Source organism: Thunnus albacares, chromosome 10, assembly GCF_914725855.1.
Source record: "Thunnus albacares chromosome 10, fThuAlb1.1, whole genome shotgun sequence".
Lineage (NCBI taxonomy): Eukaryota > Metazoa > Chordata > Actinopteri > Scombriformes > Scombridae > Thunnus > Thunnus albacares.
The window spans coordinates 8,908,476-8,934,960 of record NC_058115.1 but is presented as its reverse complement, the minus strand read 5'-3'; the positions used below and the strand labels follow the sequence as shown (position 1 = coordinate 8,934,960).

At 38.8% G+C, this 26,485-nt stretch overlaps 3 protein-coding genes and 1 non-coding gene across 4 annotated transcripts; all 4 read right to left on the bottom strand.

Moving 5' to 3' along the window:
* Nucleotides 1-49: 49 nt before the first annotated feature.
* pabir2 (PABIR family member 2) lies at nucleotides 50-7,130 on the bottom strand. Its single transcript, XM_044364352.1, has 10 exons — nucleotides 6,171-7,130; nucleotides 5,919-5,997; nucleotides 5,769-5,822; nucleotides 5,329-5,372; nucleotides 5,161-5,215; nucleotides 4,722-4,823; nucleotides 4,075-4,160; nucleotides 3,389-3,453; nucleotides 2,325-2,421; nucleotides 50-1,746 (listed from the first exon to the last, which is right to left on the bottom strand). Exons 1-10 carry the CDS (start codon nucleotides 6,293-6,295, stop codon nucleotides 1,608-1,610), a joined length of 846 nt encoding a protein of 281 aa, XP_044220287.1. The 5' UTR covers nucleotides 6,296-7,130; the 3' UTR covers nucleotides 50-1,607.
* On the bottom strand, nucleotides 4,935-5,060 carry LOC122991465. The gene has a single exon (XR_006405862.1). It is a non-coding gene; the product is annotated as a small nucleolar RNA U109 (small nucleolar RNA).
* A 1,288-nt stretch (nucleotides 7,131-8,418) lies between the features above and the next one.
* hprt1 (hypoxanthine phosphoribosyltransferase 1) lies at nucleotides 8,419-14,575 on the bottom strand. Its single transcript, XM_044364353.1, has 9 exons — nucleotides 14,296-14,575; nucleotides 12,116-12,222; nucleotides 11,352-11,535; nucleotides 11,069-11,134; nucleotides 10,816-10,833; nucleotides 10,643-10,725; nucleotides 10,434-10,480; nucleotides 10,175-10,251; nucleotides 8,419-9,991 (listed from the first exon to the last, which is right to left on the bottom strand). Exons 1-9 carry the CDS (start codon nucleotides 14,320-14,322, stop codon nucleotides 9,944-9,946), a joined length of 657 nt encoding a protein of 218 aa, XP_044220288.1. The 5' UTR covers nucleotides 14,323-14,575; the 3' UTR covers nucleotides 8,419-9,943.
* A 3,208-nt stretch (nucleotides 14,576-17,783) lies between these two features.
* On the bottom strand, nucleotides 17,784-25,684 carry phf6 (PHD finger protein 6). Its single transcript, XM_044364284.1, has 11 exons — nucleotides 25,518-25,684; nucleotides 23,058-23,219; nucleotides 22,413-22,514; nucleotides 20,975-21,108; nucleotides 20,820-20,866; nucleotides 19,920-20,080; nucleotides 19,670-19,813; nucleotides 19,438-19,542; nucleotides 19,196-19,329; nucleotides 18,805-18,934; nucleotides 17,784-18,680 (listed from the first exon to the last, which is right to left on the bottom strand). Exons 2-10 carry the CDS (start codon nucleotides 23,187-23,189, stop codon nucleotides 18,805-18,807), a joined length of 1,089 nt encoding a protein of 362 aa, XP_044220219.1. The 5' UTR covers nucleotides 23,190-23,219; nucleotides 25,518-25,684; the 3' UTR covers nucleotides 17,784-18,680.
* Between the last annotated feature and the right edge of the window lie 801 nt (nucleotides 25,685-26,485).

Below are 26,485 nucleotides of genomic sequence, written 5' to 3'. Positions count from 1 at the left end.
TTTCCATTTTCTTTTTTTGGATAAAAGGAAAAACAATCAGTGAAAGAACTGCAACCACACTTTTCTTTATATTAAAAAAAAAGGGCACACTTCCATAAAATGATTTACAATCACTTCCTTGTTTGCACATAAACATCAAAGGCTACAGGAACCACGGAGGGGTTCAGACATATTCAGTCACACAGAGGATATTTGGACACTGGGGCAAATGTAGGTGCAAAAATTCATCACAGTACAGGCTTAACCTCATACTGCACTCCTTTGATTATTTTTTTTAATTACAAGAAGGTCAAGTTTAACTTCATCCCTGCTTTAGACTAACACACAGGCTGAGACATTACAGGATTGAGTGTCTTGGGCAAAAAGCTCTTTTAATACATGTAACCACAGCAGAAACAGCAGCCTCTTTACTGACAATGTAATGGTGCCATTTTGTTTTTGCTGCATGCTCCAGCAGTTCATGACGACACGAATGGTTCATTTTTACCGGGGGACAGAAACCTATCAACCTCTCATTTTTATAATAAATTTTTACCATAAATAAGAACATTTTGCCAGAAGGAGAAAAAAAAAAAACAAAAAAAGGAATCATTACTATAATCTGTTCAACTACAAAAACATCCTGACAAAAACACAGGATACAGAGCAGCCTTTAGTGTTGAAAGCCCAACAGTGGTGACCATCTGATTTTTGTCCACAATTAACTGCTCATACAGGGCAATTAAAGCTGCAGCATGTCATGGGGAGGGGGACGTCAAAGCCAAAATTATAAAAAAAAAAAAAAAAAAAAAAAAATCACCACAGTTCACAGCCTATACCATAAAAATAATCAGAATATCTGTTGAAAACATAACTTCTCTTACATTATAACAGTAAGGAAATCTCCATAGTTCTACCCTGGAAGTAGTTTGTTCCTTTAAAAAGAAAACATTTGCTGTTGAGGACCTGTGCCCACATTCATCTCACAGCCACAAACTTAAAACTATGTATGACATTTGACAAGGTTAATATGTACATAATTACAAACAAAGCAGGAAAACAATAAGTTAAATCTTTTCTTACAAAATCTGCAGACTGTGTACATACAGAGGCCTGTGGACAGAAGTTCTCCAGCACTAAACAGGTTAATGTACACATCCAAATAGTCTTTTTTTTTTTTTTCTTTTTGTCCAGTGCTCGATGTCTCTCTCCAGTGAGGGGAACTGGTAGGACAGATTTGCAGGATAGCCACTTATGTAAAAACACAATATCACTATGAAGCCAAGCACCATCCAAAGATCCTCTACTAGCAGCTGGTGCTCAGTGTCTTCAGTCCATCCCAGTTCGACTAGGTTTACCTCTACACACACACACACACGAGAACTCGTCCATGGCTTTTGTTTCCTTAATTCAAACATATCTGGACCCTCCCAGAAGAAGCCATGAAAACTGCTGTTCAGAAGCAAACATGGAATATTTCACTTCAACTAAATCTATGTGATGGTGAGGTGGAGGGTCTGAGAAGAAACTCGTTCCCTGGAGAGAGAGAGAAAGAGAGAGAGAGGGAGAGAGAGAGAGGTCTGCTTTTTTGCAGCCGTCCTTTTTGTGCGTCTCTTGCTATGCCACGCTCACTTTGGAGACAAGTCCTGGAGGGAGGCGAAGGGCGAGTTGCTGGACGAGGAGGGCGACACTCCCTCCATTTTGCCCGGGGAGTCTGTGGAGGAGCCGACGCTGCTGAGGCTGCCGTCCAGTAAATCTGGAGAATGACTGAAAGAAGAAGAAGAAGAAAAAAAAAAAAAAAATTACGTTCTGTAGGACTGCAGGCTGTAAGAACAGTGACTGTTGCAGGAGTCTTTTTAAAGCACTGCTGACTTATACAGTACATCAGTACATATGAATAACACTCCATCAACAATTAAGTGATGCATTTTTCTAAAAAATAAATAAAAAATCCCATCGTTCACATATGAAGATAGTGACTAATCTTTAAAAAAAAAAAAAAAAAAAAAAAAAAGATGCTGATATTGACTGGGCAACTAGGTGAAAAATACCAAGTTGAATAACATTTTCACAGCATTCAAGTATTAATATTTAAAGGAGCATAAGCTCAGCAATTAGACAAGATACATTATGTAGCTACAGTATATCTTATGCTTGGTGAAAAGCAATATTTCTCAACCATTTTCAATCTCCAATTTGAGTTCAGTAAATAACTGAATATAAGTAACGCTTCAAATGTAACAAAGTTGATCCAACCATGCTCGAGTCATAATGTGGCTGGTTGGTTTCTTGCTTGACTGTTCACATGACTCATTACCCAAACTGGGGGAAAGTTCTCGTCTTACCAGGAACTGAGATCTGACAGGTTGGAGACGTCAGAGGACAGCATGGTGGTGGTTCCCTGGAAGAGCCTCTTGGGTTGACTCTCCGTCTCCATCTCACCTGTAGCAGAAGAAATGGAGCCTCACATTTAGAAATCTTTACAACACATGTGGTTTACAGCTGATCTACCTTGTGCAATCCTAATCTGAGATACAGTGAATCACAGATTACTTGTCAGAAAATAACCACATGGTCAACACAGTCCATAGCGTGATACATCGAGTGTGAACAGATGAAGATTCAAGTGTAGCATTACTAGTGTCCAAGTATCAAGAAAAAGACTTCATAAATCACAATTCCTGAAACATTATGTAATAAATGTTCATCAAATACTGTATGTAAAGAAAACACTATGTTTAATTTTTTTTTGCTTTCAGCATTTTTTTTTTTTTTTTTTTTTTTTAAAAACACATACTGAAGAGCAGTTCTCTCTGGTGAATAAAACTGCACAGTAACGGTTTTTGACCTCAATGTTGATTCCAGCCTTTGTGCTCATTGATGTTTGTGGGAAACATGAACAGCATAGACATATTCATTTTGAATGTCTTTACATTTGCTTTGATAGTTACACTTAGAATACAAAAATTAAAAAAAAAAAAAGATTCACATTTCTGTAAATACAGTCTAGACAGTTACCGTTTAAACATTTAGCAGCCAAGTGTCCAATTATGTTTGAACCCCTAAACTTTGGGCGCTATGTGTTAAAAGGGCTACATCTCTCACAAGGTTCTCTCTATATTGATGTAACCCTCCTCAAATTAAAGCTGAGACTTTTAGCTTTAATGTAGTATCCATTATTCTATTTCAAATATACTGTGCTGAATCACAGAGCCTGTAAAAAAGTAAAAAGTAACTGTCTACATCCTTACTGTCTGGACTACATGTCATCTTCAGTGTCCTGAACAACCTTTAGTTTGAAGAGGTCAATTCTGTTTTAAATGAGGTGACTCTAGTTGTGATATTTATTAGATATTCTAAAAGCACACAGTGAAGCATTTAGGCTTTCAAGGCATATTAAGTACCTCACCTTTGCGTTTTATTGGCCCGAGTATGCTGGCTCTGATGCAGTTGATTGGGCTTTGACTCCGTCGGCTGAGGAACACAGAAAACATGCAAGTTTACACACCAGTATATTTGTTAATTAAAAGCCTTAATCAACTAGAGCTGCTAATGAACCTGTACAAATGCATCAGCCATATTAGCATTTATCACAAAAAAAGGTACAATTATTTTAGTCATAACGGCACAGAAATCAGACATTCATTACAGCAGACATTTTAACTCACAGTAAGAAAAGCACAGGTGTTATTGATAACAATGACGGCCCTGTTCCATTTAACCGCCTCAGTAAGTCATGACAGTGTGACAGTGAACATACACAATACCAGGACCCTGAAACTGAAGCAGCTAAATGGAATTCACTCCTCACTTGTTAAATTATTTATACCCCTTTTCCTACGGTGACATGTCAAATGTCTTCTATGAAAAAGGCCTGTTATCTTATTTTGTACGCACACTGGCAAAGACAAATCTTTTTTATGCCAACAGGGGGAAATTACAGTCAAATTGGAGCCAGCTGTTGCTAGTGTAGCCTCACAACAAACAGAGTACTGCAGATGTCCATCAACTACATACTGTTTAGTATAAGAGTACAGGAAAAACTGGTTAATTATAAAGGACAATAAAGCTATCACTCAAAGACTTGTTGCTCACCTAAATCGCCGTGTTGGGCTGGGTATTGGGCTGGGTGTTAGGCCGTTGCTGCTCACAAGGATTTGTAGTGAAGGAGAGAAACACTGCTGCTTGCAAAAAAATAAATTATAAAAAAAAAAAAAAAAAAAAAAAAGACACTTAGACAAGATGGTAATGAAGCTAAATATGTGCTAACAGCTCAAGCATCAAAAAGTCTCTTCAAATGCACATAAATACATTTACATATGGCCAGATTACAGCTACAGTCAAGTTAATGTTCTATAGAGGGTATCTTTGTAAAATAAAAGGGAAAGAAATGGAGCATGTGTGACCTGATTAGCAGACAATTTGCTGTTTCTATACACACAGTGACTTGGCCAGCAGTATATATGAGAAGATGTTACATATTTCTGGAGCTGCATCAATCAGAAACAGCTTTACCCAAAATGCTAAACAGCAACAAGGACTCTTGTTTACTTGTTTTTTTCTGTGGCTAATAAATTGCATCCTGTAGGCTACCACAGTCTTCCATTCATCAATCTGGATTGTGACTTATTGGAGAAATCAGGTTACTGCCAACCATGGAAATACTTTAACCATTACCTTCATCTGGTTATTCACAGTATAATCAGGTTATGTGCATGTAAACAAATTGAGGTCAGATGTACCTTTTTGCCTATCCCTCTGGTTGGGGATGGTGCAGGAGACACAGGAACAAAGTCGATGCGCTTTGGAGATGAAGATGCAGACTTCTCCAAGTCATTGTCACTCTACAAACACACAATTACCAAACACATTCATCATGTCACAGTGTTTCTATGATACTATGTAGTGAGGTAGTAAAAAAAAAAAAAAAAAAAAAAAAAAATCAACAAAATCAAGAGTGTTGGAGTTTTATACTACCAACTCAGTCTGACCTTGAGAGACTGGTGGCCCTGTTAACTCCCAACTGTTAATCTAGCATGTTTGTACTTGTCCACTCTACAGAAATACAGAGAGGCCAACAATGGCCCAGGGCCAAAAAATGCAGTGGGAAGGTACAGAGCAACAGAACATATCAACGACACTGATGTGGGTTGGACAAGTTGTAATGAAGTCATTCTTTACCAGACTCAGGCTTTCTTCCCAGGACTGGCTCATCTGCATAGCGGCTTGAACTTCCCTATGTGTGCAGAGGTAGAAAACAAGGAAGAAGTTGGCAGCGTTCTCCTTGAAACAAAACAATTGAAGCAAATCTCTTCATCCAGCCAGTGTATTCATAAATACACAGCTTACCGCTCATGAGCAGTTTCTCTGTTCATCACGTCTACACCCTCCTCCTGCAAGGGCACACAAGAAGGTTTAAGGTTGTAAAGTCTTAGTTTACCAACTTATTTAACATTTTCTGGATTACATGTGTCCTTAAAAAGCATTTCCAATTCACCAATTAAAAATTCTATCATTCCTATCGTTGCAGTTCAGGCCTGATTCATGCTCACAAGTTACAAAGCTTAACTTGTCCATTACTTCAAATATGGAGATGAAATTCTCTCTGTTGGAGTCTGATACTACCAATTGATCAACTCTGGAAGATCGATGGCCCTGTTAACTCCAAAATGTGTTATTCTAGCATGTTTATTTGACACCGTCACTCCCTATGGCTTGAGAGGGAGACGGTGGTCTGACATGCCCACCATCAGCATGAAACATTTCAAAACATGACACGGTTTTCTTACTTGTTTTATCTGATGAAGTCTGGTGCTGGGAACTCGGATGGGTGATGAAGGGACCTGTAAGGAAGGATGCGTGTGGATTGAACACTCAGCACTGAATAATTCAAGACACAAATTACTTGAGAAAACATGTGTTTAATTTAAGTATTGTACCATGTTGGGCCTGTTGACAACTGTAGTGCTATTTCTCCGGCTACGCAGGACCTCTCTCTGGAACACTTGGGAGTTATCGCTGTAATGACAAATTCACAAACCAACCATATGTCTTAGTTCATCTCTTCTACCCATGAGGTCAGTGCAATGTGAGTACACCGGGGAGTTACTTCAATGTATATAAAAGGACATAAAACACATTCAATGAAAGATTCTGCATTAAGTTATTGTAACTGTGTTATATTGTAGAACCTTAAGCCATTTATCATTGGTGCACTGTTGGATCTCCTCAAGTGTCCATCGGTCTGAACTAATGAAGATGGGATGTCCAGATCCAGATCCATCTTTTCTTGTGGCATGACTCCTGAGTTGTTCATTTTGCTTGCTAACGCTGCCTGTCACCAGCTCATTAAATTAAAAACGGTGTTACATTGCTGCTCTCCAAACTTTGCCAACTTTACACGATTCGAGGAATCATCATCATCACCATCATCATCAACATCAATCAAGGCAACTGAGCTGATGTGAGACAAACCAGCTAACGCAATGCCGTCAACAGTGAGCTAACTTAGGCCCTTTGCTCTATGCAACTCCGGCGTTTTAACAACTTCACACTGGCTAATAAACACAACGTCTCCTCATATCGCAACTATACAGTCAGCTTCACCTGGCCTGTGCTAACGTTGCCTGTAACGTTATGACCAGTCACCAACTTTCCTGATGGATGGTTAGCATGCCACGGCTACATACCGCACAATGCCCGGTAACTGTTAGCTACCGACCGGATAGTCTGCTGGTGCGACTGAGACACTGCTGAACTACTGCTGCATATTAGCGCGGTGAAACAGGTGACGTTAAACTCCCGACGCTGCTGTTAAGTCAGTCTCATAACGCGAGTGTACCTTCTGACTAACAGCAACAACCAGCAAACCCCGCTACCTAGCCGCACAGGCTAACTAGCTATGTTAGCATTAATAGCCACAATGCCATGTCCAGAGAGAGAGGCCGGGTCACCATTTCACCGGCTAAATGTTCCCGTCCATCGGCCTAATTGCTGCTACGGCTCAAAAAACTAACTAAGCCGTATATGCTGTAAATATTAAATGCTACACTGTTTCGTCTTTTCGTTTCTGCAGAGCAGCGCCAAGAATGAACTGAATCCCACAGCGGCTAGCGGTTAGCAGCTAAGTTCACGCCCCTTTTAACGTCAGCAGAACTGTCCAATCAGACAGCGTCATCCGCCGGACCTGTCCAATCAGACGGCGTCATCCGCCGGACCTGTCCAATCAGACAGCTTCCTCTGCCGGCGTGCCCGTTAGGAATATAGTTACCTGCAGCGTTTGGTTCCTGGACTAACAACTCGACCTGTAGATACACATCTTTTAATTTTTTTTCCCATCTGGGTGACTGGACTGTGGATTTCAACATCTCGTTTACTCTGTGACAGTAGGCATACGCTATCTACAGTATATTTAAATATGTTTATACAAAAAGATAATCTTTTTGTATAAACATATTTTATGGTGAGCTTGGAAGCTATAGTCTATGGTTTTGTTTTGTTTGTTTTTTTCAGTTATTTTCTATTATTTTTCTATTTGTAGCCAAGAGGTACAGGGTATAAGGGGTTGGGAGAGTACAGGCTGCTTGTTTGTGGAGTTGTTTTGGTAATCTAAAGACCCTGGACAGAGATGCTTGATACATCTTGACTGAGATTTTGATTCACATGGAGTGCATGTTTTTTGCATGGCAATTCCTTGTGTGGTGTGAGCCCTGTACCAATACCAAACTACATAGGGGAAAAAAGCAATAAAAAAAGTTGGTCACACAAAAACCAAACACAAAAATTGCATTGACTGAATTTGATTTTCCTCTAATCCAAGGCTGTAAAAACTATGAATGCCTGTTTTTGTTTAAAATCTTTATATGAACTGTAACTGCCTCTTGCTCAGAGTTTGTTTGTTTGTTTTTAAACTTTTCTTCTGCAAACAGTAAAGTGAATATTTTAAGATATTGATATTCTGTATATAATCACTTTGTGGTAGAGGAAATCGTAACTCTTTTTTATGTCAATAACGGCAGAATGTCTCATCACAAATTATGTTGCATATCACAGGTTTATACTGAAACAAATTTAAAGTCTTTTTTTTAACCTTGTCAACTTAAATCTTAGCCTGCAAGAGGCTCTAAGCAGACAATTCAAGGACAGAGATATAATTGTTCTGGCAAATTTTCTGTTTTCATGAGTGTTCAACAACTCAATAACTTAATAACTGCAATGTGGGCTGCAAATAACTTCATGTGAATTATCATACCACTTTCGTGCAGTCTTGAATCTTCCTTCCAGTAAATCTATTCAGACTATTAATGTTTAAACTGATGAATGCCATTTCCTCAACCAACTGTACAAAGTAATCAGCAGCAGAAAAGTAAAGTATTGATTCTAATATGAAGCAGATTAAAGAAAGCAAATGTTAGCATTCATCAGACTTTTACCAACAAATGTTTGTTGCTGTCTTTAACATGACAAATAAATTGACAAAAGGCATAACATAGAAATGATGATTTGCAATCTCTAACTCATCTTTTGTCGATTTGCAAAAAACACAGACACCATCAGTACATAAACATGAACAGATATAGGGAGACATTTCCAATGAACTTACATTGCAACAGGACACATGAAATATGTAATGTGAAGACGCTTTGCAAAAGACTCTAAGTGGTGACACATTAGATAACACGTTCTTTCTTTGGTCTTAATCAGTGACCTTATGTACAGTTAGGCAGCTTGTAGGTCAAAGTTAGGTGACAACATCAACAGGTCAAACATGCATGGTCTTCACCCTCACTGAAGGCTGAACTTGTCCAGACAGTTTATTTCATTCTTAGAAAAATCGGAGCTCAGTTAGCTCCTGGACATGATGCAAGAACACATAAATCACACTTTTTAGGGGGAAGCTACTCATCTTCTCTGCACTACTGCATTTCCCTGTATTTTCATACATTGACCAGAAACTATTTTAATGTTCCATGTATTTGGTGTTAGATTATGTACAAAGCTTCTTTTTTTTTTAGTAAAACCCACTAGTCACAGGAAGGGTGTGAACATTTAATGGCTGGTGTTGCAAAATTCAGTTGACAATTGTTTAAAGCCATGGCACCATTGAATGAGAGTGATTTATATAGTAGCACAAAAAAAGGTAGTTAAATTATGTCAAGTCTGCCTGATCGAATGATAGGTAGATACAGATGAATTGTTTCAAACATACGATTGAATAACATTTAACTTCAGTTGAAGTTTAAATATTTTCCATCATATAAAATGATGCTCGGTGGTACACAAAGAAATTGGATGCATGTTCAGACAAAATAACCACTATACACTCATAAATAAGAGGATATTTCATCTTCAGCATATCCATGTGTTAAATTAGGGACAGCAACCAGCATTTGTGTTACTTTTTTTTTTTATACACAGTTTCTATTATCATATAACATAACACGTAACATAAAAAAGTCTTCTGTCCCAAAATATACATAGAGACTTAAAGAAAATGTAAAATCCTCTTCAAGAGTGCCCATAAAAAGCAGCTATTGATAGTTCCCGGTAAAAGTAGGATTACAATAAAAGCAATATTTTATAAAATAGGAGGTTGTCGAATGTTGGAATCTTATAGTAGCACAAAAATTGTGATATTGTACCTCAAGCTAGCAGCATTAAATTACTCCATTGCTTAAACAGTGATTAATCAGTGTTGGGGCTTAGAAGCATTGTACTAATTTCAAGCAAACTGGGCTCCATGCTGTATAACCCAGACATGGTTCTATCTAAAGGCAATTCATTTACTCCAAAGCGTGTGTGGTGGCCTAAAACTGTCAGGATTGTCACTATACCAGTGTATCCTCAGGGACCCTGAGCAGGCTGATTATTTTTTTTATGTCACAAATATGATGTAATAAAATATAAAATGAAACTCAAACAGAAAAGATATAACCATACGTTAAAAATTGTTATTAAGTGCTCTTCATGCCTTGTACTTCTCCTTCCCAGTTTCACTAATGACGCAGATATGCTGAAACAGAAAACAACCAATTACTATTGCAGCATGTTATTGATTTACATTATTTGTTCTGAAGGTTCTTGCCCTGGTCAACATTAACACACAAACTGTTGGTACAAACTGTACAAACTCTAACAAGCATGAAACATGAACTACTTTATTTATTATGCTCTTTTATCTAGCTCACATACTTACATTTAGATCTCTAAAGTACTCGTTGTAGTCTAGTGCATATCCCACCACAAATTTGTCAGGGACCTCAAATCCTACAACTGAAAGAAACAGGTAAATAAATCAGTTACATGTCTTTGTAGTGGTAAACTAACAATACTGATAAAGTTATACAAAGCCTCACTCTCTGGAAAACTTTGTGGTAACTATACAGTGTATCATTCAGTATAATCTACTTACTACAAATTCAACAAATAGTCTGATTAAAACATTTTAAACTCACAGTCTGGTCGGTAGCCAACACTCCTTGGTGTTCTCTTCACCAACAAACTGAGAACAAGAACCAAGTTGATAAGCAAAAAAAAGATACAGTCTGAGACAGGTTTCCGGTGAAAACCACTACAATCTGCTGTTATGAAACATTCATAGAAAACATGATCACGAGACACAGGAGTTTGTACTGGAAAGGCAGCTGTGATGGGATTAAATTACCTTGCTACTTTAACCATTTTGGGATTGTACTGTTTGAGGAGTTGCAATAATGTCTTCATTGTCTTCCCTGTGTCGATAATGTCCTTGAAACGCAGCATGAGAGAAGCTCGTGTTAGTGGTATTGAAATAGTAAGTTGATAACAACAATATTAGAAACAAAAATCAATACATACCTCCACAATCAAGACATTCTGTGAAAAAATGGAAAGAATAACAATTATTTTAGTTGGAGACTCTGGACTGGACACATTTCATGTGAGTGTGACTCTCAGCTGTCTCTGTCTCCATGGCTGTGGCCTTTTGGTTACACTGTTGCATCAGTGCACAATAATGAGAGTGGTAGGGAGTGAGACCGCTGAGAATAATGCTCACAGTATCATAATAACCAGATTTAGTCATGATTATGCTCCCCTCTTCCCTTCTTACCTTGCCTGTCAACGTAGACAGATCATCTCCTCCAATTACTTTGATTTCACCTGTCGACTGGTCATTCTGTGAGGATAAGCATGAAGCGGACTTCTCATTATATGTTGTACGAGTGCAGAAAGTAATTCAAGGAAATATCATGTCAAATTAACAAATAAACAGAATATTGTGAATTATGTAAATTGGATATGCATCAAAATATACAAATCCAGATATTCTGCAGAATGGATTGTATGTTTTTAGGCAAACAAAATGAATGTAATAAAAAGTGATTGCTATGTACACAGTAGCTCTTCAGGCGGATGAAGTCCACTGTCATTGGGATGGAGCGGTCACTGTTCCTGTTCAGGGCCTTGATGTAGTCCAGCAGGTCTGCAAAGAACTTGTAGCCCCCTTTGAGCACGCAGAGGGCCACGATATGGTGTTCCCCCATTTCCTTCATAATCTCTCTGGCCAGTCTCTCTGTCCTGGGATCACGTGTGGGGAAAACAGAGAGTGACAGAGAGCAGGACACAGACAGAGAGGATGGTCAGCTCAGTTTTCTGCTACAGTCAGCAGTAGTTTCCATTTCCTTTCTGTTTGTGTCAGCAGGCCCAGCCGTCATTTCTATAGCTCTACTAGAGTCTAAACTATAATACTGTAACACCAAAGATCTAGTTTTCAGAAGTTAGTTTTTTTTTAAAAAACACAACTATGTATCATTAAAGCTCAAATTTGAAAACTAAGGGAAATAGAAATAGAAAAGCAGAAATGAAACAATCCCAATAAAGTCCAACTTACAACATGGGCTTTTGACACAGACTTAAAAATGTGAACCTGTGCTTTAAGATTAAGTAAACAAAACATCTCTAATGCACTTTAAGCCACCAGTTACATCTTGGAAACCCAAAGTTCAGTATATAAAGTCTTCCTTATGCCCGTCTTTTGTTGAGGCAGACTAGTCGACCAATCATTCAGACAACCCCCCTTTAAGTTGACCCTGACAATCCATCGCATTTTTTACAACTGTGCTACAAGCTGCTAAAAAAAAAAAAAGTGGCAACCCACCTGTCCAAGATGAGTCCATGTGGGATGTAGACCTTCTCCAAATCGGTGGCGTAGTGCTTTGGTATGCAGAAAAGGTCCAGGTCGTAGCCCTGCTCCTCATCACTGATCTGAAATACAGCATGACACAAAGGGGTTAAAAAAATCTCAGGGGGTATTACCTAACATGGAACACGGGGCATTCATCTGATACAGGGCAGTACGAGGGGAAGGAGGTCAATAGCGGTCTATTTTCCCATCCACTCCCTCCATATATTTCACTGTCTCAACAGTTTGTCTGCAGAGAAACACAAACTGGGAGGACAATGCCTGATTCTGTACAGTTTAGCGAGCAGCCAAGCTCGACACTGAGACAGTTGTTATTGCTCAATACTAACCTGAAGTTATTAGAGAGAGGAATCTGTTAAAATGTCAGTGAATCCTTCCCTTTGCCTCTAATGAAAGTCTCTTCGAAGTAGACCTTCTATCCAAATAGCAAGATCTTCACACCTTAACACCGATGTCTTTCCTAATTCTTTAGAAGATTTCTCATATTTTGTAAAAAATAAATAAATAAATTAAATTTCCTGCTCTCGCACAAACTGCTTGCCACATGAACCCAGATGACATAACGGGTATCATGTGACAGCTGAGAAGCTGGTGCAGAGCTTGGAGGTGCTGTGGGAATGATATGAGAGACCAGAAGCAGACTCACAGTATTTATAACAGGGCAGTTTTTTGAATCCTCTCATGTCAACAAATCCACATTGCTGTAATCCAGTGGTAAGCAAAGCACCCGCCCTGACATCACATGTGGTTGAACTAGAATAAAGCATTTCCTCTTATGCCCGCCAAAATGAAAAACACGTCCATCTGTTTGGGCTACACCCTTTAAATTCCAAATAATAATGACTTATATTGAGCAGATGTCCTCGGAGTCACATGATCTGAAAGAGTGTTTTCTACTGTTACTCAAAGGCTTCTTGTCTGTAAGTTAAGAAAGCAAAGTTGGAAAGCAAAATACGGAAAACAACCCAATGAACTAGACTGAGGTCAATGGCGGGGCGACCTTGTAGTTTGTGCTGGCAAAGTCCATGTTTGGCAACGGTGCACTGTACAGCTAATTTCATTTGGAATGGGATACAAGAGGCCGGATCTTTTACTGACTTTTTAAATGCAGTTTTCGCAAAATGTGTATTAAGGTTCATTATCTGTGTCAGCAATTATGCCTGCTGCAATCTGCTGGCAAGGTTTGACCACAATAAAAACACTAGCTGTACTGGAAAAATTTATTTACTTATTCCAGGAAGTCAGTTTATCTATATTGCATTAGAAAATGGACACAGATCCCATGTGTGTTGACTCAAACTGACACAAAATACCACAAAAGAAAAGCCTTTTACTTGCACCATTTTAGATCTTTCATGCCATTTACTCAGAGTGTGGAATTCACGCCTATTCTTACTGCCAGTGAAGCTTAAACAACAAACTGTGTGTTTTCTTTGGAACACACATTTATTCCTGCTAAAACTGATTTTTGTTCTTAAGCAAAACCAGAAACTTTCCCTACATAATCTTCATTCTGTTATTAAAAACATGTCGACACTTTCAAAACTGTGAACACATTCTTTTGAATGGCCTCAAAGACATGTTGCATATGCGTCTGAAGCCAATCAGTCAGACATTTTGTAGGCCAGATATACACATAAACATCTGCGTTGCAATGTTACGTGTAACCCAAAGACGCTAAAGCCGCGCGCTCACTCAAACACGCCCCCCTGTTTGAGACTCGTGCATTTCTTCCTGTAATTGTGTATAATCATGTAATTACACTAGTATAACCTGTAACCGGCTGTCAGACACATAGACACACACACACACACACACACACATAAGGTTTTAACGTGTCCATCCAGAAATGTCTCTTGCGTCACGTACGCAGCAGCGTGGAGAGCGCGTGTCTCCGCAGCTGCAGGCCACGCTACTAAGGAAACACACCGCGTTATACGTCCAAAACGTGTTACCAAGGTGAGCATACAGCTCCTATAGACAGGTCATTAAAGACAAACGACCTATAGTAGATTTAAGGGCTTTATTTAACGCAGTAGCGCCCGCGTACGACCCGTTATTGCAGTGTGGACACAGCAGTAACCTACGACCAGCACCTCTGTCTGTTCATCTCCGTCGTTGGGGGGGAAACTTACCACAACACAGGAGCTGGATGTCGCCATGTCTCTGTCGGTGCCTGCCGTTCCCTTTGATGTAGTCTACCGTGGTCTTCAGAAAGAGAAGGTAAAATATACAAGTGTCAGATTGGTTTCGCAGACCCTTTACCCTTGTGACAGCACACACATGGAGGCTGCTAGCTCCGCTGCTACAAGAGGCGCTTCTGTCTTTTTTTCCGGGCTGCAGTCGGCTCTGCTGTTGTATATATGACGCAGGAGCGCGGGGGGCCAATCAAATGAGAAGGAGCAGGTTAGCCCCGCCCCGCCAGGTGATAAAAGTGCTGGAGCTGTGAGCGGCTGCCAACACCGACCCTCATCAATAGCGTACCTTCATTACCTTCTGTGAATATAAATACATTGTTCAGTGGCACCCATGAGCCTGACTCTTAAAGTGAAGTCTGCACTTCATTACATTAACGCAACTTGTATTATTATTATATGCACACAGTACTGTTTACTCCTGATCAACACTTCATCTTATTCTCTTCAATTTGAACCTGTAGCAGCTCTTCTAACTTAGAATGTATTTTACATATTTTTTTATTGTAATTCTTTCTTTTTATATTACCTAGGCATACTTAATTTTGTGGATATTTTTGACTTTTTGATGCACAACAACACCAAGGCGAATTCCCTGTATGTGAAAACCTACTAGGTAATAAACCTGAATCTGATTCTGATTACTATGACTGACTGCTGTTTACCTTTTTAGGGCAAGGACGGCTCAATGCGGGACAGTATGTTTATACAATTCTCAATGCTATGCTGAGAAAATACAGCATTTGTGAAGAGCAGTGAGCAGGGCTGTAGTTACACTTAGGACAATGAAGGCATGAGTATAATAACAAGCCTCTAATATTGCATGGCAAACACCAACACATTTTGGCTGAAAGCCTTCATCAGGGTATTAATAAAATACAAACAAACTTGGTTCACAGGCCAACACAAAGGATGTTTCCAATGTGGAAGATGCAACCATTGCATTGTCGCCTCTGGTGTCTATACAAGATAAATGTGATCAGTGGATTTATTAACTGCAACACCTCTTTTGTTGTTTATCACTGATGCCACTGTGGATGTTTTTATGTTGGCAGGCTGAAACTGGAGCTGAAGGAACTGAGGTTGAACTGAAAATTGCCTAATATAAACATGCTAGGAGTTGGCAGTGAGAAACATCCCAGGGCCAGACATAATAAAAACTACACAATAACCCTGATTCTCTCAAAAAGTTGGCATTGAAGTCATTGAAGTCATCCTGCAGTCCATTAGAGGAGAGATACTTTTTTTTTTTTTTTTTTTTTTTAAAGCACTTCACAGGGAAACTTGGTAGATGTGGTGCAAAAGTGGTGTTTTAGGGTGTTGTATTGTATTTCAACAATCTGATAAAGGCTTTCAGCCAAAACATGTTGGTGTCAGAATGCAGTATTAAAAGGGTTTTTTGTTATTTTTCCCATTTGTTTGCAATTGTGATAGGCCTTGACTCCTAAGAGTATCTTTGTTCACTAAGTGTGATTTTTTAGAAAAAAAAAAAAACCCAAACACTTTTAATGTTTTTTTTTACAAGACAAAGACACACTCCAGTTTTTTTTTTCTTTTGAAAATGAAGTCATGTTGAGGATTTTTGGGGAATTAGGGAGTTTTAGCAACACAGGAGGAGTTTACATTCCAAAGTTATTAAAAAAAAGAATGCAAAGTGTGTTTATTTGGCTGATTAAAGTTTCAGTATATTTAAATTTGACAACTTTTAAGCCAAGGAAATAAATAGAGATTCAGTATTTCTCCGAAGAAAAAAAAAGTCAATTCCTCCACACACATCAGGACTTTCTGAAGACAAGATGTCTTCAGAAAGGTCCATGTGACCAAAACGTTGACACTTTTTAATAAATCAACGCAGATGTGATAAGTGTGCGCAGGAAATGACTTTTTTTTTCTTTGGACTTGAATCTTCGGGGGAATTGATCCCTGCGCCACAGAAGACACTAAGCAAGTGGTGTGTGTGTGTTGCCTTCTACTCTTGATTCAGTATTTCTCCACCAGAAGTTTGTTTATGACTTTATAGTGAAGCCTTTAAAGCAGAATTTCAGCAGATGTTTTCAGGAACCATAATATAACAGTTGTTAAGATAAAATATATATTTTTTAATTTTAAAAAATGAAACTTTCCTTTTAGTGTCTGATCAGAATGTTTTGAGGGGAGGTGTGGTGTGGGTTGCCTATATAAGTTACTAACATCATATAATAATGTTATTCACTAACAAATATTACTACCATTAGAGGGAAATCATATCTAAAAGAGTTTACTGTGGTATATCAATGTTTTTCAAAAATCTAACAGGACAAACATCTCTTTAAACTGGAAATAATGATGTCATTTAGTTTTTTGGGGAGTTTATCCTCTAACACTGAATTTGTGACTAACCACTTACATTTTATTCAAATGTAAAATTGTAGCTGTGAACCGAAAATTGTCCATATCAGAGCACCACTGTCACCAGTATCCACAAGAGTATTAGTTGTACGACTTGTCTGACATAAGCTGCTCCCAATTCCGTACTACACATATATAAACAGGTTTTACAGGTTTTTGAGTTTGTAGTGTGATCACAATGGAAGTGGCAACATTAAGTATACTCAAAGAGTCAGTATGCATACTAATCAATTCTGGATTTTTAGTGTGATATTAATGTACATTGCTGTCTGACAATAAAATGCACAAAGGAAATTAGGGAGATACTGCTGCAAAAACAAAATGCTGCTGATGGTCAAACAGCCTGAGGAGTCTGTTTAGATTGATTTACAGTATCTTCTTAAAGTTGTACTCTGACTGATGTTCATTTCCTATTAGTACAAAACAATAAAAGGACTTTTGATTTCTTTTACACAAACTGCAAAAGCTGTTGTACTACACTGTATACAACATAAAATACTATATACATTTAGTATGTTGTATGGAATTGGGAAACAGCTTAACAGAAGAAAGCTGAGCTGCAAACACTGTCAAATTTACATATGAATTCTTTTGTTTACTTTTTTGTCTGAAGGAATTTCATTTTGTCTGGATATGGAGTGTTTTGAAGGGAAACATTGTGGCTGCAACCAAAAAACACGTTTGTCCTGTCCTGTCCTGTCCTGTCCGTCCTGATGACGACTTGTTTTTTTAAAAAGTCATATGCAGTCAGTGCATAAAAAAAATGGGCATTTATATGAGTTAAATGCACAAAATGATTAATACAAAATACTACAAAGAACGAATGAATGTTCCATATGGGAGGATGAGAGGACTTAGTCTGAATGGAGAATGTAAAACTAAGGTAATCTCACATACTCACAACTCTACAGCCGGTGTGACATTCCTCACTCTTCAAACCACACCAGACAGCTTCACAACACCCTGTTACCAGCCATATGAGTACTTTTACCCCACAGACACATCGTTCAATAAAAGACTCAGTTTTTTCAGTAAATGTGTAAAATAAAAATATTTTCTATTTCCAATCATTCATGGATACATTTGTAGAGATACAAGTAACAGTACATCAAACAAAGTCAAGCCAACTCTTCTAAAGAGCTCTACTTTGCCCTTTAGCAGCTAAATAAAAACAATGCCACCTTTAACAGTGGGGAAAATCCAAGTGCATGCTGGCAAAACTTGTACTCGTGACTGTCTGAAATCCAGATATTCAAAATTACTCATGATGATAATACAGTAGCAAAATATTACATATCAAGAAAGAAAGGCTAACGAAGAGTTTTTAAGACATGATTACAGAAACAAAGTAATCAAACTGCACAACTTTATAGAGACTAGTAACAAACAGACCCCTCTTAAAAGTGAGTCCTTCAAAGCTAAGGAAGAGGAAGAATGTACAGTACCAGTCGAAAGTTTAGACACACCTTCCCGTTGAATGAGAGAGTGTGTTTTTGAGTGGTACTGTATCTGTTTTCAGCATGTGTAGGTCATATAATCTGTGGGGACATGGGCAGTGAGTGACAATCGAAACATCAGTCCATTCAGCTCTTATTCATGGCAATAGTACACGTATTTGAAACTGAGCCCATAACTGACTCTTAGGAAAGATAAGCCGTGGCTTTTCACTATCGTGCAGCGGTCCAGAGTGCTGCAGAGTACAACCAGTCTGTGAAAAGCTCATTCAGTCAACTCAAAAACAGGGTTTCATGAAAAAAAAAACAACATCTGGGACATTGTGTCCAAAAAAAACCCAAGAAAAACAAAACATGTGAACGACTCGTGGGTGCTTGTAGACCACGACTTTGTGAGTAGGCTAAGATTTAGTATAAAAAAATATTTCTCCCCCATCTTTGAGTTCTTCTGTTTTTCCCCCACGTCACATCCATCAGGCCAACCTGTAAGAAGAACAGCACCGATGAAAACACTCAATCCTCATGTTTGACAGTGAAAGTGGACAATGAATATATTTTTAATGATTGTTTTTTTTTACTTTAATAACCATAAATGGTAATATTGTACCTAGTTGCCATTCACTTGCGTTGACGGTGTTCCTCCGTGGTTGATTGCTGCCCTTTCTCTACTGCGATTCTCTCGTTCCTCGTCTTCCTCATCCCTCTCCTCATTGCCACTGTGGTTCTTACAATATAGTCTAAAAAACACACAACAGCATTATTTAGTGATTCTGAAGAGCTCTAATGCAAACGAGTGATTACTCGAAAAGTCTGATGCAGTTCATTATGTATCATGTATTGAGTTACAGAGGTAATCTCAATCTGTGATTGGAACCTCCATACAAAAAATACATTATACTATAATATAGTCAAACAATATCGTCTCATTATGCTTCCTCTGTGAAAGTATTTTATGTTCAACTAAAAATCAGTTTATCAGCAGTAGAAGTGGAGCTCACTTGTAGATACCACGCGCCATGTTTTCAATGTACTTGGCTTTGTCCTGCACGCCGCAGTGATAGTGGTAGGTCTTCACACATGCTTTGATTTCACACCCAATGGTAGCACCCAACTGAGTGCAGAGTGTGCATTTCTGAAAAAAACAAAACAAAACAAACAAATCCAACAATTTATTTGATCACACATTTAAAAACAAAAATTTATAAATAATAAAAAACTGAAACTAGAAAAATATTCCAACCATTCTTTTCCCTCTCTTGATTTCCTGGATGACTGTTTTCACGTCAAAGTTCCCGAATTCAGCTCGTGATGTAGTGGTCAGCTGGACCGTCCCCGATGAAAAAAGCTGCAATGAATCGTAGAAAACAAAGATGCAATAAAAGTCATTTAAAGGACTATAGTGCTTTGCAACATGTTGCACGACAAGATGCGCACACACACACACACACACACACACACACACACCATCTTACCATGCACTTGTAGTGTGCAGCCACCTTTTTGGAGTTATCACTATGAAGCATGCCCCTTGTTTCGTTCTCTTCCTCACCAGCGTGGCAAAAGCCACAGCGTTGGCCGCTATCTCCTGGGCTGGACCGAAGAGGTGACCTGTCCCGCTAGAACACATAGCACACAGCTCAGAAACTCCTAGCACACATGCAGCGAACACACCAAGCAAGTGAACTTCATAGACCGCTTCTGTGAACAGGCGTGTTGCCTTACATGGGAAGAACTCTCCTCGTCCGCAGCCTGTGAGGAGGTGGAGCGAGTGTCTTCTGATTGGCCACGAGATCCAACCTTCACTCTCCCCTTCTCAAACCTTCCTCTTCCCCTGCTTTGTGGAGGCGATGAGTCTGAATCGTTGGCCACACCTTCCTCTTCATCTGGTAAGAAAACAACAATCATGCTTGAAGGAGAACTCTACTGTTTTAACACATCACAGTCTGTCTACAGATGTTGGGGAATAACTACTGCATATGTTAAAATGTTGTATGAAGCCTTTTGTGGCTCCAGAGGGAGCTGTGTGAAGCCACCAGTCATCGCTTCAGTTGGGGGCCGAAGAGAAGTTTGAAAATGTAAATTAGAGGGTGTGAGGTTAGAGGTGAGGTTATAGACTACATTAGCTGCGTAACACGTCTGAATCTCAGATCCAACTATTGGCGGTAGAGTTGCATTGTGTGTTATGTAGGTGTCCAGTTTTGACAAGAGGGAAGAACGTGTGGGATAAAAAAAAAAGACGATATCTGAATTTTTACCTTTTTAAAAGAATCTGAAATGAGTCTGACGATGTTAAAGCTGAATCTGTGACGTTCTCTCTTTTTCTGCCAGATATGTATTCAAAGCAAAGAGCTTGTGTGGATGCATTTTTGATGACAACTTTGACAATAACAAAGATGTAAAAATCAGATCAAAATGAGACTAAATGTAAAGCACAAAGCAGATAATTGGGGTCATGTGAAATATAAAACCTCAATGATCACCATATTATTGATGAGTACAGTACAAATGTATCTGGAATCTAAGTGTTTGTATTTGTGTTGTGACTGAAAGCAAAAACAGATATCCAGCTGTAAATCTCATTACATAGCCTAGTAGTATAACAGATGTTAAAGCATACTTTACCTTGAATGCCATCCTGAGAAGCATCCCGGTGTTTGCGACAGTAAACACTACATTTAGGAGCAAAAAGAAATATATTTTTATTGAATTTACATTAAATGAAAACAATATTTAGAGTACAATGACATGCAGAAGAGTTCAAAGGTGAAGTGACTTACAGGTAAATCCCTTGTGAGGGATTCTCTTTGATCTGGGCTTTGTCCTTTACAGCACAGTAATAGTGATACGTCCTCCGGCACGTCTTCACATCACAGCCGATGGTAGCACCCGGCCGGTGACATGAAGAACACATCTGTCGGGGAAGAAAAGAGAGCATGCGTGTAGTCCCCACAACCTTTGATGTTCATTCTATGATGAACAATAGCTGACAACCAGTGATGTGATTTTAATTCAATTAGTAATGTGAAATTTCTCCACAAAGATCACGGGGCCTGACGGACACACGCAAAGGCCATATGCAAATATCATGAAACGGTGCTCCCTGTGGGGACGATTTGATAGTTGCAGGGGCAAATGCAATTCAGCAGTGGAGAATATACAGAAAACAGCAGAGAAACAGTAGAGACAGCTAAATATTAATAAAGTTGTAAAGTAAAATATAAATTATTTTAAGATTATGCAAACTTCATTACTAACATCTAACATTTATGGATTAATTTAGATAATTTGTCTGCTTAAAATACTTGCTCTGTAATACAGATTTCACAATATAAACATGAATTGTACATGTAGGTGTAAACAGTAATGTAAAAAACATGTTGGTATAAGTCTACAGTACATAAGTAAACACAATGCTTACAGCTATGTGTGTAAATTAACACTTTACTTGAAAATATATAGATCATCTTTCACAGCGTGGTATGAAAGTTTCATATAAAATCATAATTTAACCTGCATGAGCTGGTGGGAGCGCAATGATAAATAAGAATACAAATAGCATGTGAAACTGATTCATTTACAGCAATATACATGCAAATGAAATGAAATGTGCTGCAAATTAGATGAAACCACATTTCAGTGTCAGACTCCTTTGAAATTCACACACACACACACAAGAAATAAAACAGCACAATCTTACAAACAGCTACAGCGCATCCCATTAACATTCAGTGTCTGACACACACACAGGTACACACTGCCAGTCTTCTTCACACAGTCCCATTTCCCGCCTAAACGCACACCACCCGTCCTCCGATTCAGGATGATGAATAAATTCTACTAGCTGTTAAATCTGACCTGTTGAACTCTAAATCTTATATCCAACAACAAAAGCTGATGTTCCCAGATAAAACATGAGAGAGATCTGGTGTAATGCTATTAGTAATGTTGCAATTACAATTATTGCAAAACCTCTCTTGAGTTCACCACAGTGTCCCATTTCATGAACTGCACTGAAAGCTGAAACAAAGTGAAGTATAACCTGCAGCCAATAGTGAAATTCTTGTAGAAAATAACCATTTGCTCCCAAGATTATGCACATTTAAATAAGCTCAAACTATTTATAATCTGCACATAAAATATCTCAGAAGTAAATGGCTTCTTGTCTGTTACTGTGTCACTAATGTTACACTGAGAAGGACAGCAGCACATACTCACCAATTTATTTCCCCTCTTGATCTCCTTTTTCACATCCTCAATGGAAAACCCTCCAATGTTTTCACTGTCTGAGTGAGATGTGACCAGGGCAGAGGAGAAAAGCTACATGCAAGAAATAAGAAAACAGATATGAAACGAGTTGTGCTGTCTTCTCTTCTCTAACATACACTGATGTACAATAAACTGTGATGATGATGATGCTACAACACTCCAAAGTTCCTTGTGAGTTGCTGTGTACAAAATCTGCATGTTTATTTCCCATTACCACTTCTGGTGCATCATTTCCACCTAATTAAGATATTTTGAATTCAAATCAACAGATTTGATGTGTTTGCTAATGTCTGACAGTGATATACTTAGCAGAAAATCCTACAATTGCCATTTTCACTCTGCCAATTTTTCTAGTATACTTTCAAGATCATGTATCAAGAATAACTGACTTATTTCTACCATAAGGATGGAATTTTCATAATTTCTCTCACTTTCATTTAATGAAACACATATTTTTTGTAAAGCCTCTAGGCCTTCTGAACAAATGAAACAATATAAAAAAGATAATATCCTCCTTTGGCAGAGCTGTTCACCATGACTGTGTTTTAAAAGGATCACAGGCTATGAGGCTTAAAACCACTTTGCTCTCCTCACCATGCACTTGTGGTGGGCTGCCACCTTCTGGCTGTCGGACAATAGCAGTTGTCCACACTCCTTGTCCCGGTTGGTTCGGCAAAAGGCACATTTAGGCAGCCGCGCTGCAGCTCCTTTCCTCTGTCCTGACATGGCCGAAGGCTTTTTTGTGTGCCCAAGTCTCTAATGAAAAAAAGAAACAACACACAAATGACGAAAAGTAAGAATGACAAGATAACTTTGAATTGCATGTGCTGGTACATCCTTTACTAGATATTATCTAAGCAGTTATAAAAACCATTGTCCAGTCTACAGTAATCCACGAACAATGCCTATATCATTAAAACAGCTGAAGTGATACACGTTGATGCATACGTTTAGCTCATAATCACAGTTCATATCTGATTCAAACTGCATGCCAGAAGATTTATCAATGCAAACAGTAAATGGGTAATGCTAAGAATTTTTTTGACAAAGTAGATAAAAGCGATGATGAAAATGGTAGCGCAATATGTTAGCAGTAAGATAACAGATGTTCAGATCATATATGCGTCCATAATTAGGGAGAAACATTATAAATGTGAGAATCTGCATAACTGTTCATTGTCTGGTTGTCAAACATCCACTACATACTCAGTTGTAAAAGAGTAAACTGTGTTGTGGAAATTTTTTCTTATTTAACCTAAATAAAAGTGAGTATTGTGAAATAATGAATAAAATTCTGGGAAATGAGCCACTAGAAACTCATTCCCAGAAACAGCTGGAAACAAAACTTTGACTCAACTACCACTTCGAGTGACTCCAAAATAGAGCAACGAAAGTCACAAAAGAAGAGTGGTGTGTCCTGAAAACACTGTTAAAGCAACTGACTTGTTCAGCAATGCCTCTGATGGATCACACATGGGTCCCACACTTCAGTTGTAGAACAAAAACTTGAAACTTTTCCTACATCTGATGCTGGCTAATTGAGTCTAACTGAGCTATGGAGAGTTTCTGATTGTTTGCAGTATGAATACTAAAATCAAGAGAGTAAGTGTATAGTACGATTGCTATCAAATGCCAGAATTTTGTGAGATCTTGATTATCAAAAATGTTTATGTGTCCTGGTTGAAGGTGTCTATTCCAGGGTATATCTGCATAACGCAGGCCTGCAATAACGACATTCACCAAGCATCCCAGGTCTAATGTGATTAAACAGGAACATGAAGGGAAAACAGCAGCAGGACTCAGGACCAGTCTGACTAGATCTAACTTAATGAACAAGGAGCAACCCAGTTTACCTCACACACAGGGACTACTTAAAACACCCCCACATGAGTAGTTTTGCTGAAAAATGATGCAACATGTTTCTCATTTTGCATTCTCAGTCTGTTCCAATACTCCACCACATCTCATCTGCCCCAACTTGCATCCACCCTTTAAAGAAAAGAAAAAAAACAACAACCTACGATTCTGTGGAAAATGTGCAATTTTAGATGTGTGTGATGATGTGATGAGCAGTTTGCCTTGAAGACATACACATCTCCAGGAGCTGAGGTGATTTAAATAATAGTGTAGTTATTGTATCATAATCAGCTGCATTTTAATTAAAACTTTTAAATGTGTATTAAACATTTGCTTAAAATTCATGCAAGATTGGTTGCAAAATCATCACTGTATTACAAAGAGAAGTGGATCAACCTCCAATTTTGTGCTGTCATTTGCAGAGATATGTCTATTTGATGTAGTAATAATGTGCTGAAGGCGCCATAGATACATTAAATATGAGGATTAAAAAGATCCACTCAGTCCACAGACGAAAGTGGGTGTTTTTAAAATCACAATAGCAGTGTGCTGCGACGCCTTGATAGAGCCATTACTGCCATGATAGCAGGGCCAGGATTTCACTGCGGCGGCTACAGCGGCGGAGCCGGCGTGCAAACACACAATACAGCCCATGTAAATAACACCAAATATCCTTTATTTCAGCCTCTGGTCTCCACTGAAAGGCTCACATGTTACATTTGTGAACTACATGGCGATGTTGTGGCCGATTTGTAGCTAGAGCAAGTGAAACGTGAAAAGTCCCCCAGATTTCTCTTACAAAGTTTTGAATTAAAGGGGGTGTGTGTCTCTTTCACCAGTTAAAACTAGCTGTTACTGAAAACAATTTTCACTAAGAACATCTCAACGCCCCGAAATCCAAACCAAGGCCTTTTCAAGCAGGGAAATAAAGGTCGCTGGTAGGAAAATATGACACTTGGACTTTATGTTTCTGCGGGAACCCGAAAAACTGCGAATATTTCCCTTTAAATGTGGGAAATTATCCTGACAGGCGCGGGTCTTTGCAAACCGTTTCGAAGGCAAGAGCGCCATACGTGATGTCTGCCTGCGAAAAGAGAGCAGCTCGGCTTGTCCGCCAGCAGATACGGCCTGAAACGACTACAGGCCATAAAACACAGCAGCTACCATCCAGCCGCTGATACACAGCTCACATCTTACCTGCTTCTATAGTTTTATCGCGCCAAGATGTTAAAAAGATGGAAAAGTGTTCCGGGCAGCGGCTGTATTTCTCCCCGTCCTTCACAAGCTATCGTGTGCTTCTTTCACACTAGCATCAAGTTAGCTGCAGCCGCCATGACAGCTTCACTTCCGGGTGTGGCTTTCACAATGAAAGTCCTGTTGACGAGTTTGTGTTTGCGATGCTTTAAAGGTGAAAAGCTGCAGGAGGCTATTGGTGTAGAAATTGATAACACTTGACCAAAATACCCCACGGAAATGACTAATTTTGAACTATCTATATCCCAAAAAAGCAAATATGACTTTAGGGAGGGTCTTATTGCATGCATGCAGATTTGACAAGCACATTTTTTTGTCAGATTTCTATTTATAGTGCGAGTTGTTGCAGGTAATTCCAGGTCTATTAGGTACCAAAACTGCTGTGTATTTTATGTGGCATTACTTAAACCTGCAGTGTGGAACTTTTACATATAAATGAACGTCTGTTACATTCAAGCCCTTGCCAAACGAATTCACACAATGCTGATCAAGCCTATCACCGCCAGGTAAATCTGTATGTTTTTCACAGTATAACCTGGTGTCGGTTTGACATTCCCGCTCTAGCCGGATGAATGCTTAGTGCGCACGCTCTATGGGCAGAGCATGCGCACTAGAGACTTCCGCCAGCAGGGCTAACTTCCTGTTAGCTCTCTGCTAATTTCAATAGTTTAATGGTGCCGCTCTTCGAGACTTTCCAAATATTATCAGACTGAATGGATCACGTTCTGATAGTGAAATGAATCATCTCACGGAGGTTGTGTGACGCTCAAAACAATTTATCCACTGTTTTACATCCGCAACTGTAGCGGTAGAGCCTATAATGTAAAAACGTGAAGATAAAGACTTTAAAGGTGCAACATACAACATTCAGCCCCACTAGATGTCACACTAGAACACCAGCATCTCAGACC